This window comes from Podarcis gaigeae (genome assembly GCF_964106915.1).
Source record: "Podarcis gaigeae genome assembly, chromosome: 1".
NCBI lineage: Eukaryota > Metazoa > Chordata > Lepidosauria > Squamata > Lacertidae > Podarcis > Podarcis gaigeae.
In genome coordinates this window covers 130,238,325-130,251,599 of record NC_139678.1, presented here as the reverse complement: position 1 = coordinate 130,251,599, position 13,275 = coordinate 130,238,325, and the positions used below count along the sequence as shown (strand labels likewise).

At 45.8% G+C, this 13,275-nt stretch overlaps 1 protein-coding gene across 2 annotated transcripts in view; it reads right to left on the bottom strand.

Moving 5' to 3' along the window:
• NRP2 (neuropilin 2) overlaps window positions 1-13,275 on the bottom strand; it is a 249,414-nt gene that overhangs the window by 57,999 nt on the left and 178,140 nt on the right. For both annotated transcript variants that reach the window (XM_083706660.1, XM_083706659.1), the window contains exons 13-14: window positions 12,459-12,718; window positions 8,981-9,077 (exon numbers count right to left, since the gene is read on the bottom strand). In XM_083706660.1, the coding sequence (XP_083562786.1) occupies window positions 8,981-9,077; window positions 12,459-12,718 (357 nt within the window). The remainder of the gene's footprint in view (window positions 1-8,980; window positions 9,078-12,458; window positions 12,719-13,275) is intronic.

The window sequence follows — 13,275 nt, the reverse complement described above, 5'->3', positions numbered from 1 at the left end:
GGTCGGCCAATTGGTGCCAAAGAAGGATAGAACTTTCTTTATGTATGCTACAACAGCAGCAAGAATACTCATTGCAAAGTACTGGAAGACACAGGATCGACCCACTCTGGAAGAATGGCAGATGAAGGTGATGGACTATATGGGACTGGCAGAAATGACTGGCAGAATCCGAGACCAGGGTGAAGAGTCGGCGGAAGAAGATTGGAAGAAATTCAAAGACTATTTACAGAAATATTGCAAAATCAATGAATGTTAGAACGATGTCGGATAGAAATTAAGTGGTTTCCAGCTGTAATGTTTTAAGAGAATATGGAAAAAAAGGTTTAGAAGTAGGTTAAAGCTTATTGATAAGGATTTGCTGAACTAACAATTTGAATTGGAATACAAAAAAGGGAGGTATGAGGAAGTCTGGGAAATAAGTTAAAGGAAAATAAGTTATGGAAAATTTGTGTGTTTTTAATTATTATTATTTTTGTATTTTTGTTATCGTTTTCTTTTTGAATTTTATTGTATTAAAATTGAAAACTCTAATAAATATATTTTAAAAAAACAAACAAAAGGAACCACATGATCTGAACATCTCTGGCATCCCAGAAAGAGGAAACGTAGTCAAGACCTCTTCAGGTCTCCTGGCAAGAGTCAACACTTTACTGCCTTTGCCTTACCGAAATAAAAAGCTTTGCAGTTTTGCAAATGGGTAAAGGGACTTAAGTTTCCTCCACCTAAACTAGTGATGGGGAAGCTGTGGGTATCCAGGTGTTGATGAACTACAACTTCCACCATCTCTGACCACTGGCCATGTTGCTGGGACTGACGGGAGCTGGGAGGCTCCCCAATCCACACCTCTCCTTGGGCTACCTTTTCTGCCTCCCCGCTAGGCTCCCAAAGCCCTGGCACACAAGCCAGGTGCCCACTGAAACAGAGACAGATAAATTGTTGTGTTTATTTTATCTCCTGCTTGGACTACTGCCATGCGCTCTATGTGGGGCTACCTTTGAAGGAGACCCGGAAACTACAACTAATCCAGAATGCGGCAGCTAGACTAGTGACTGGGGGCGGCTGCTGAGACCACATAACACCGGTCTTGAAAGACCGACATTGGCTCCCAGTAAGTTTCCAAACACAGTTCAAAGTGTTGGTGCTGACTTTGAAAGCCCTAAACGGCCTCAAAGGCCCAGTAGACCTGAAGGAGCGTCTCAACCCCCATCGTTCTGCCCGGACACTGAGGTCCAGCTCTGAGGGCCTTCTGGCGGTTCCCTCACTGCGAGAAGCAAAGCTACAGGGAACCAGGCAGAGGGCCTTCTTGGTAGTGGCACCCGCCCTGTGGAACGCCCTCCCACCAGATGTCAAAGCGATAAACAACTACCTGACACTTAGAAGACATCTGAAGGCAGCCCTATTCAGGGAAGTTTTTAATGTGTGACATTTTAATGTATTTTTAACCTTTGTTGGAAGCTGCCCAAAGTGGCTGGGGAGACCCAGCCAGATGGGCGGGGTACAAATAATTTATTATTATTATTATTATTATTATTATTATTATTATTATTATTATTATTCAGTAACAAGCTGCTAGAAAGAAACGGGCCAGAGAAGCAACACTCAGGAAAGCAACGCTCTGCGATTCCGTGATTATTTTCCTTCTGCATTCTGCCTGGGAACGCAGTCTCTTGGCTCCAGTGCAGTTTCAATGGAGTGCTCTGAAACAGTCACCCTTCCACAGAATGCAAGTGACAGGTTTGTCAAAAGAACAAAATAATAATAATAATGTGAGTTATTAGATCCTTTTCTCAAGTTGAAAAGGAATTTGATTACTTCTCTGGGTGACAATTTTGAAGCAGTAGCGTGCCACTCCACTTGCTTCCTTTTTATAGTCCTGAGAGTGGGGGGGAGATGCGCAGAACAGTTCTGCCTATGGTATTATTTCAAATCCTGAATGATTCATCAGAAGAACCAGCTTCGCAGTCAAACACTTGAGCTCAACACCCCCCCCCCCCCAAGAAGCTGCTCTCAAAACCCTACTTTGGAGACAAGCATCCCTGTGGGGCAAACAGGAGCTACAGGGAGGTGGGTGCAGATTAAATCAGGAAGACAACATGAGGGAGAGGATTAAATTATTGCTCCTCAGCTGCTGCAACCCCAATCTGAAACCTCTCTGGCTGCTTTTGCATTTTAAAAAAGCTGCACTTCACAGATTTCCCGCCGCATCTCGTTTGATCCTCAGACAGGTTCGCATTTTACACAGCAGACAAAATTTGCAACTCGTATGCCAGTGCAACCTCAGTTTCTTTCTATGGGATGGATGACCTGCCTAGATCATGAAATAGCCATTGTGTGTTCAGTGGAACCCTAACACAATTAATTTTCCAGGCAAGGTTACAGAGATATCTAAGAACACATGTCTGTGGTTTACTGTATTTGGTCTATAAAGTGTTAAAAGGTAAAGGTAAAGGGACCCCTGACCATTAGGTCCAGTCGTGGCCAACTCTGGGGTTGCGGCGCTCATCTTGCTTTACTGGCCGAGGGAGCCGGTGTACAGCTTCTGGGTCATGTGGCCAGCATGACTAAGCCACTTCTGGTGAACCAGAGCAGCGCACGGAAATGCCGTTTACCTTCCCGCTGGAGTGGTACCTATTTATCTACTTGCACTTTGATGTGCTTTTGAACTGCTAGGTTGGCAGGAGCAGGGACCGAGCAACAGGAGCCCATCCCGTTGCGGGGATTCGAACCACCAACCTTCTGATAGGCAAGTCCTAGGCTCTGTGGTTTAACCCACAGAGCCACCCGCGTCCCTCTATAAAGTGTAGAACTGCACTAAAGCATTTTGTTTCTTGTTTAATTTCCAACAGTGAGCATGTATATGGGCCAAGCCTGCCTGGAAACCGAATGCTCTTTCTTTTTTTTCTTTTTCTTTTTCTAAAAAACAAGTATACTTGCTTTCCCCTCCACAAATGGCTTAACAATGTAAAAGCAAGCAAAAAAAAATCAGCAATGGTCCAATGATTAAATGCAAGCCCAGAGATTAAAGAATAGCCTCAGAAGTATGTTGCTTCGTTTTTGTGAAATAAGACAGGCTGGGAGGTGCTCTTTATGTTATTTACTCATGGGGAGAGCTGAAATCACCCATGTTACATGCCCTTACTCTGAACACGGGGGGATTCAGACGCAAGGCAAAGAAACAGAACTGAGTCAACTCTTCTAATAACCAAGTAGAATTAGGCAGAACAGCCAGCCGCAGACAAGACTGTGAATACATAAAGCTCTTTAATCAACTCCAGAATTCTAATTCAAGGTATTTTATTAAATGATTCAAGATAAAGGTGTAAGAGATATCAGAAACTGTACAAAAGAAAATAAGCAGTAATTTTCCAACTAATTTTTCCTCTAATACAGTCCCTACATTAGTGCACTGATGTTATGTGCAGTCAGGTGGAGCTGAATTGAGCGAGCTGAGTTCTCTCGGGCAGCAGAGACACACTCAAACCAACCCGGTTTTCATGTTGTGTGACAGAAAAGTGATGATTCCTGGGTCAACCACCTAGTCCAAAGCGGGCATGGAGGTATGGAATGCCACCATGTAGACTGGAACCCATGGAGATGGGTGCTTAGCACCAGCCCTTCACAGAAATCAGGGAAGGAGGGATTTAAATTGGGGAAGAACTCCTTTTGGGTTCTTGCTAGATGGGTTTAACTAAACGGGAAAACATCCCATTCAAGTAAAATGCAGGGCCTATACAGGCGTAGGCAAACTTGGCCCTCCTGATGTTTCTGGCCTACAACTCCCATGATCCCTAGCTAACAGGACCAGTGGTCAGGGATGATGGGAACTGTAGTCTCAAAAACATCTGGAGGGCCAAGTTTGCCTATGCCTGGCCTATAAGCACCTAAATTATTGTTATTGAGAACCAGGTGGAGGGCCTTCTCGGTAGTGGTGCCCACCCTGTGGAATGCTCTCCCATCAGATGTTAAGGAGATGAGTAATTATGTAACATTTAGGAAACATCTGAAGGCAGCCCTGTATAGGAAAGCTTTTTAAGGTTTAATGTTTTACTATGAAAAGCGGCTAACAATATCCTTTCCCTTCCTCCCCCACAACAAACATTCTCTGAGGTGAGTGAGGCTGAGAGACTTCAGAGAAGTGTGACTAGCCCAAGGTCACCCAGCAGCTGCATGTGGAGGAGCGGGGAAGCGAACCCGGTTCACCAGATTACGAGTCCACTGCTCTTAACCACTACATCACACTGGTTCTCTCGATATATGCCGGAAGCTGCCCAGAATGTCTGGGGCAAACCAGTCAGATGGGCGGGGTACAAATAAATCATCATCATCACCCTATGTTTTGACTGGTAGACGATGAGTTTTCTTAAAGAAACAGAGTTTTGGACCTTTGGTTTTCATCACATATGGCAACTAGTTGCAATTATTTGGTGAAGAAAAGGTATTGTTCATGTGCTCCACAACATTCATAGTTAGTTCTTGGGAAATTATGGAAGCAGATCCCAAGGTGAAGCCTTGAAGAGCTGTGGTTCATAGCAATACTGGGAGCTGTCCTCTAGCAGATCAGACTATTTGTCCATCTAGCCTAGTACTGTCTACTCTGACTGACAGCATCAGCAAGGGTCTTGCCCAGCACTCCTTACGCGATCCTTCTAACGGGAGATGCCAGGAACTGAACCTGGGACCTTGTGAAACATATGCTCTGCTACCAAGTTATTTCAGGAATAATAATAGCACCTCTGTCCATTAGAAATGTATGTGTGTGTTTGTGTAGCTGCTTTTCTACCAAATATGACACCCCTAATAATATATGCAGGGACGCGGGTGGCGCTGTGGGTTAAACCACAGAGCCTAGGACTTGCTGATCAGAAGGTCAGTCGTTCGAATCCCCGCGATGGAGTGAGCTCCCGTTGCTCGGTCCCTGTTCCTGCCAACCTAGCAGTTTGAAAGCACGTCAAAGTGCAAGTAGATAAATAGGTACCACTCTGGCAGGAAGGTAAATGGCTTTTCCGTGCACTGCTCTAGTTCGCCAGAAGCGGCTAAGTCATGCTGGCCACATGACCCGGAAGCTGTACGCTGGCTCCCTCGGCCAATAAAGCAAGATGAGCGCCGCAACCCCAGAGTCGGCCACAACTGGACCTGATGGTCAGGGATCCATTTACCTTTACCTTACTCCTTGGCCTTTTCTTCTCCGAAAGCTATGTAGTAGTAGTAGTAGTAGTAGTAGCAACAGCAAGAACTATCAGGGGTTCTTTTTAATAATATATGCACTGGGTATTTGTTTTGTACATTTCAGATTTTCTCCTTTGAAAATACTGTAAAATTGTGGGGTGATCTTATTCATCGTGTTATGGTGGGGCAGTGGAGAGATTAAAACTATTTGTCAAATGCAGACACATAATATTTTAACATATGGAGCATTTAACAAATTAAAGATCCACAGTAGCCAGCGGAGTTCAAAGAGCCAAAATCTAAAACCTAGCCTGGCAGCCGCTTTTCCTAGACGAGCAAAGGCTGAGTTACTGTGATGGAATTATCTTGCTTCGCTTTGGAAATGTGCTGGAAGGGAGGGCCCATTTGCACAGTTTATAACTTCCACTGGAGAGGAAATACACTGCTTTTCAGTCTGGCTCATTGACTTGCTAACACTCTGCAGGTCTTGGGTGTGAAGCAATTCCTCTGAGGTCAGTGGGAAGAATGCCACTGCTTATGGTAATTAGACAGGTACAAAGTATAGCAATGGCAATTCTCCTAGACTTAAAAGAGGAGTCAACCTCCTTCCATGGTCTCTTGGAAGCAGCAGAGAAGGACTGCTGCTGCAATGTTAAAATCCATAGCAATGGGTATTGCGTGGCAAGTCCCCTCCCCCATGTGAAATGAAGACACTGGACACATTATTTAAGGTTAATGGGCATAAAAAGGCCACAACTTTATTGATTACAGAATTGAAAGGTATTGGCCTTAGGCATTGGCTCCTATCGGCTACCCGGCATGGAGACCGGGAAGGGTTATCCACAAGCCGTGGGAGTCCTGTTGAAGTACGCCAACTAGGATCCCATGGGTGTCACCGCTTGGGGGCGTGCCGGAGGCCCTTACCTCCCTAGGTTTCGGACAAGGCAACGCCCCCCGGAGTCCTCTACCGGACTACCCTTTTCATTGGGGGAAGGTGATGGCGCTTCCTTCCCCCCATTCATTTGCATAACAATTAACCCCTGCCAATGCCTAACTGCCAATACCGCGGAAGTTGTGGCGTTTGCTACAGGGTAGGCGAAAAAACCAAAAGGCTAGAAGTGCGCCAAATTGGAAAAATTCCTACCAGGCCCCTTGTGGCGACCAACCAAAGTCCATAGCAAGGTCATAGCTAGCTAAGCCTAAAGGGTGGGTGGGATGGGAAAACCGCTCAGCTGGAAAGGGGAAAGAAGGCGGTCCCCGGGCATGCCTGGCCTTAAATAGGCTAGGCCCCGCCTCCCCGGCCCACTGATTGGCGGGCAGGGTCGAAGACACGCCCGGGGATTCCCTGTTCACGCGGGGGCAAAAGGCCAGCCCCCGCATGTGTGGGGTTAGCCCGCAACCCCCTCTCCTCCCAGGTCAGAAATGGCTTTGTGGTGGTTGAATTGGTTAACTGAGGCCGGTGTGTTGCAGTGAACAGAGCACCAGACTTTGCTGAGAGATACCGAGGTCAAAATCCTCCTTCATTGCTGACCTTCCCTGGTGGACCTTGAACTGGTCCCCATTGCTCAGTCTAGCATTCACCACAGAGCTGTTGCAAGGATATAATTGGCACAGTCACAAGCATGTCACCCTAAGCTGCTTGGGGGAAGTGAGGGAACACAAAAGCAATATTTAAATAAAAAGCTACGGCCACTGATCATCTCCATATACACAAGGAACTGGAGAAGAACAAGGCAGGCTGACGGCAAAGGAGAAGGAACGTTCTCGCGTCAACATTTTAATTCATTTGTGAGGTATTCAATTTCAAATAAAATCACTGCTTGATGCTTGCAATAAAAGTGTCCAGTCTGGCTGCTGTCCCAGCTCGGAGACTGATAAATTCCAGTCCAGTGCAGGAAACTGTTTTGTTATTATTAATAATGCTCGAAGACGTCCTCACTGGTTATTCCTATTAATTAAAGGCTGGCGGTGGTTTGATCAGCCTTTCTGAGTATGTAATGCTAACCGACAGCTGTTTTCCTCCCTCAAGTGCTTTTCCTTTCGTATGTTTTTCCTTGGTGTCCCCCTACCTATTCCTCTGGCCATCGCCTGCCGTCACAGAGACTCACGGTGTTTTCTCAATGAGTTGATAGCAAAACCATCAATATCTGCTCCCTGGGCACTCCTTCTCCCTGACTTCCTTCGGGAAGCAACAGACAAGCTAAGCAAATTCCTGAAACTTACCACAATGCAGGCCAGGGGCTCTGTCTGCTTAGCAACTTCAAAAAGCGACTGCCAACAAGGAAAGCTGCTTTGTGGTCTATTCGCCGCTGATGCACTACAGTGCTTCCCACATATTAACTATTCAGTTGCTATTTGCCACGGGAAAAGCTATTCCCATTTATTCTATCCCACCGCTGTCCTCTACTTACTGATGCAATGGAAGGCAGTGATATGTATCTTGCAGACAAAGTGGGCCTCTGCGTTTGAACCCAGGACCAAAGAGATATTGGGGGGGGGGGGTAGATAAGGTGTGCCACTGCTACCTCTGCCCACTTCTGGTTAGACTTCTGGTTTTCTGTTTATGGGCTGCATCAGACCGCCAGAGGGGTGGGGACTGTATGAGACTGAACACCATATGTAAATAAGAAGAGAAGTCAAAAGCCCCCCTACATATAAAGTAAAGGGACCCCTGACCATGAGGTCCAGTTGTGACCGACTCTGGGGTTGCGGCGCTCATCTTGCTTTACTGGCCGAGAGAGCCGGCGTACAGCTTCCAGGTCATGTGGCCAGCATGACTTAGCCGCTTCTGGCGAACCAGAGCAGTGCACGGAAACGCCGTTTACCTTCCCACTGGTGTGGTACCTATTTATCTACTTGCACTTTGATGTGCTTTCAAACTGCTAGGTTGGCAGGAGCAGGGACCGAGCAACGGGAGCTCACCCCGTCGCGGAGATTTGAACCGCAAACCTTCTGATGGGCAAGTCCTCGGCTCTGTGGTTTACCCCACAGCGCCACCCGCGTCCCTTTCCTTACATATAGACAAGGCTTATATGTGCAACTTTCACCTCCACTAGCCTCATGTGGAATGCTCAGCCATGAAATCTCCTCACCAAAAGTGGTTTCTACCCCCAATATGCCATTTGTGTGAATGAACAGTTTTTGCACAGGTAGTGCAATGTTGGTCAGAACCCAGACTCCTGTTTTTGCACTCCGGAAGCCAGGATTGCCAGTTTTGATTGAGAGAGTGAATTGTGGGTTATCGCTATCATGGCCTGCGATGGTATTTACTGGGGGAGAGGAACAGGAACAGCTAACTGCTTTTGCAACTCAGTAATTATTATTTTTTTAAATTGGCACCCAAAAAAAGCAAGCATTTGCATCAGTGTTGCGGCTGTTATTTGAAGCGAGAAGCTTGCCGTGCAGATCTCTCCATACTTCCACCAAACACTCCAGCTGGCATTTGCCATAACAGAAAACAGTGCACACCCGTGGTCAATCTGTACATATACAAATGGTTTGGCATGTGCAGCAGTCACCAAAATAGCCTCCACACAACAGCTGTTTTGCTTTGTATGAAGTGGACCTATGACATAGAGCACCCACAAGAATATAACCCAACAACAGAAGTGCCATGACCTGTAGGCTTGATGGTTGCATGCACCATCACCCATCACTTGGCGCCATCCATGCTGGTTATGCGCAACAAGACATGCCATTGTAAAAGCCTCAGTACCAATGGTTGCCTTTTAAACTTGCCTAGCCTCCTGCACAGAAATGAGTTTTTTTGCTTCCTCCTATCAAACCGCTATAGATGCAATGCATGTTGACTTACCCATACAGTTCTCCAAGGAGGTATCAGTGACTATCCGGACATCATCGATGGCAATCTCACCCGAATGTCCTTTGCTTATAATTCCCTCGAACACAATCTAGGAGTGAATTCAAACAGAACAGTGATTGTTATACATCCAGTCCAAACAGCTGTTGAATCTTTTTTTTTTTTTAGGATATATGGTAAAATATACTGAATCCCCTTTGTGCAGTTTTTGCCTTTATTTAGCCAGCTTCCAAGTGGCAATGGAAGTTGCACCACTTTATACAATATTTTCTGCAAAAAACCCACAACTTATTCTGCCTTCACTCCCAAAACAGCCACAGTTGAAATGGGGAAAGCAGTTTAGTTGCTCAGCTGTCTTAAGATCCACTCCCAGTTACTTCTGGATTTGACCTGCAAGTGTCTGAGAAGCACACTCAACAGTTACTAGGTGTCTACAACATGCTTAGTCACCAACTCTTTCCCTTTCTTACCCTTACAACACTTATAGAGGACATAATGTATAATGACTGAAAATTCCATGTTGCATCTTTCCTCCGATACACAAGCAGCCCCACTTGTTGATTTTGCACCAAAGAGCCGGCCAAATGCACGGGAACCTTGAATATAAGCTTGGTAAGATGATGCAGTCACAAAATTAAAAGACGCCAGCTTCTTGGGAGAAAAGCAATGACAAACCTAGACAGCATCTTAAAAAGACATCACCTTGCCAACAAAGGTCCATATAGTAAAAGCTATGGTTTTCCCAGTAGTGATGTATGGAGAGCTGGACCATAAAGAAGACTGATCGCCGAAGAATTCATGCTTTTGAATTATGGTGCTGGAGGAGACTCTTGAGAGTCCCATGGACTGCAAGAAGATCAAACCTATCCATTCTGAAGGAAATCAGCCCTGAGTGCTCACTGGAAGGACAGATCCTGAAGCTGAGGCTCCAATACTTTGGCCACCTCATGAGAAGAGAAGATTCCCTGGAAAAGACTCTGATGTTGGGAAAGATGGAGGGCGCAAGGAGAAGGGGACGACAGAGGACAAGATGGTTGGACAGTGTTCTCAAAGCTACCAGAATGAGTTTGACCAAACTGCGGGAGGCAGTGGAAGACAGGAGTGCCTGGCGTGATGTGGTCCATGGGGTCACGAAGAGTCAGATAAGACTAAACAACAAGAAGTTGACGCCAGATTATTCAGTTTATTTTTGCCTTTGTGTTCCATCTTGCCTTTCCTTTCCTCTACTGTCTCGGTACCTCTCCCAACCAAGTCAATTGGGAGTGCAACAATGGTAGTCCTAGGGCTGAATTCTGTTTCGTTTTGGGCAGTGGCAGGAGGCATTGGCTACATAAGTGATAAGAGCAGCTTGCTCCCACTGGGAAGCCTGGCATGGCCTGCTTTGTTACTCAGCTGTAGCTTTCATTTCCCCGAGACCCAGAATACTGCACTGAGGACCACCTGAGGACATTCCCCACTTATGGACAGTTGCCAAATCAGACCTAGAATGTCTTGCCTGGGGCCAGGGCCATCTCTTAGCAATCCTCATTGACTACTAAGAAGCAGACCTGTTTGAACTCCATGCTAGGTAAAGGTAAAGGGACCCCTGACCATTAGATCCAGTTGTGACCGACTCTGGGGTTGCGACGCTCATCTCGCTTTATTGGCCTAGGGAGCTGGCGTACAGCTTCCGGGTCATGTGGCCAGCATGACTAAGCCACTTCTGGCAAACCAGAGCAGCGCACAGAAACACTGTTTACCTTCCCGCTGGAGCGGTACCTATTTATCTACTTGCACTTTGACGTGCTTTCAAACTGCTAGGTTGGCAGGAGCAGGGACCGAGCAACGGGAGCTCGCCCCGTCACGGGGATTCGAACCGCCAACCTTCTGATCGCTCTGTGGTTTAACCACAGCGCCACCCGGGTCCCACAGTGCCACCCGCGTCTCCATGCTACACAAATCCAAATTCTGGTACTGTATGTGGAAATGCAAACTTGGCATGAAGCGGGGGGTGGGGGGTGGGGGGGGTAGAGTGAAACAAAATTAATTCCATGCCCCGGCTAAATTATGCAACTCACTGCAATGTATGCAAATGCGCTTGTCAGGTTTAATTTCCATGCTTTATTCTCAAGCTGATAATTGGCGTTTTTACGGGATTTTCTGGCAAGTAGCAGTGCGAGGAACAGAAAGACAATCTGGGTAAACGGGAGGCAGTAAGGGAAAGGGGCAAGGATAACATGTGTGAAGCAGTGTGGTACAGGCAGACAACCGTGGTGGACACCGTAGGTCTGACCCATGCATGATCCAGATACGTCTGATGTTTCCTCAGCTCAGATCCACTGTTCAGACTTAAACTGTTTATAACTATTCTGTTCCCAGGAAACCCTGGAAATTGTAGTTCTCTGAAGGTGGTGCTAGAGATCTCTAGCAGATGATTCAAAGCATCCTCATAAACCATAAATTCTAGGAATCTCTGGAAGGGAGAACCATGATTGTTAAAGTAGTAACGTATTTTTTCCTCTATAAGACTCACTTTTCCCCTCCCAAAAAGTAAGGGGCAATGTGTGTGTGTGTGTGTGTGTGTGTGTGTGTGTGTGTGTTATGGAGTGAATACAGGTTGCACAGCTATCCCAGAAGCCAGAGGGATTGCTGCTTTCACTGCGCAGCGATACCTCTTGCTGTTCTGGCTTCTGAGATTCAGCATATTATTTTTTCTTGTTTTCCTTCTCCAAAAACTGGGTGTGTCTTATGGTCCGGTGCGTCTTATAGAGCGAAAAATGCGGTATATAAAACAGATTTAAATTTGTCACATAGAAAGGGCCACAAATATTTCAATCACCCTAAGCAGATTTTCTTAATAAATGTTCAAATCAGCTCTGGAACTCAATTTCCGTGTTGGATTTTGAATATAAGAAGCAGAGACAGTGTTTTAGTTTTCTTTCCTAAATTATTTATTTGTACTCGGCTTCTGCTGTCATATAAGGCGTCTGAGCAGTAGAAGCTCATTTCGCACAACCCTACGCCCCAAACCGAGGAAGTGCTAATTGCTTCCATCCTTCCTCCAAAACAGCTCTCCCCCTCTTTAAAAAACAACAGCCCTCAAAACAGCATAGACAAGCTCTTACACAGCCCTTTTCCTATCTGCACGATGCATTTGTGCTTATCCCACATGAGTTTTCCAGTTCCCTGACAGGACTACCTGATAATCATCTAAGAGAAAGTGGGTGGGTGGAAAATATTTGCAGAGGAGAGATTTTAGGAACATAAAAGGCAACCGTATGAACAAAGACCTAAATCTATGTATAAAATAGGCAAATTCTGAATAACAAATACAGTGTCATTTAGTTACTATAGCAACATGGAAAAACACAATGAAGAAGAAAAGGCCCTGCTCAACAATGTTCTCTAATGATGAATGAAATGGGTTCTGTTGAAGTGCATGAAATGAGAGCACAGCAGAAATACCCACTTGAACCAAAATCTCCAAGCTCACCTGATATGCCATATCGTAGCTGGGCAGAAGGATCCGACCTTCTCGCCACTCGTCCCCTTGGTCTTCCCGGATGATCCACAGTGGCTTGATCTCATGAATGGCTTCCCGACGCACCTGAAGCATCGCTCCGAGGCCGGATACCTGGTATCGGAACATCATGCACACGGCACTCCTGGGCAAGAAGACCCTGGGGCTGATGAGACGGGCGTGTTGCTTTTCTCTCCTTGCACTGCTCTGCAGTTGCAAATAATTCTTGCCATCTGTTGAAGGAGGAGGTTGATAATAAACTACCTAAACCAAAGTGGTAACTAGCTTACCGTGTTCCCTTTGATAACAGGAGCAATCTCTACGGTTCACAACTCCTCCCATTGTGGACCTCTTTTCTTTCATTTTTTTGGGAAGGTTTTTTTTTTTAAAAAAATCAATTTTAAAAGCAAACAAACTATTGACTGATTGTCCTCACCTTCTGTTCCGTACACCAATACAGTGGTACCTTGGTTTGCATACGTTGGTGTTATGTACTGAAGTTCTCACCCTGGGCCAGCAGGGGGATACTGTAGATAGTTATGCAAATGAAGGATTGAAAGTGACGTTCAATGATTGGATAGTTTTTATGCAAATGAAGGATCGAAAGTGACATTCAGTGATTAGATAGTTTTAGAAAGTTGCTACAGTAACATGGTACTGGAGCTCTATATAAGCAGGCTGAGCCCTTCAGTTTAGTTCTGTTCTGGCCTTTGAATAAACAAGAGCTGTTTGAAGAATCGCTGTGTTGTCTGATATGTTCACCCACAATTTAACAGTTTTGGATTACAAA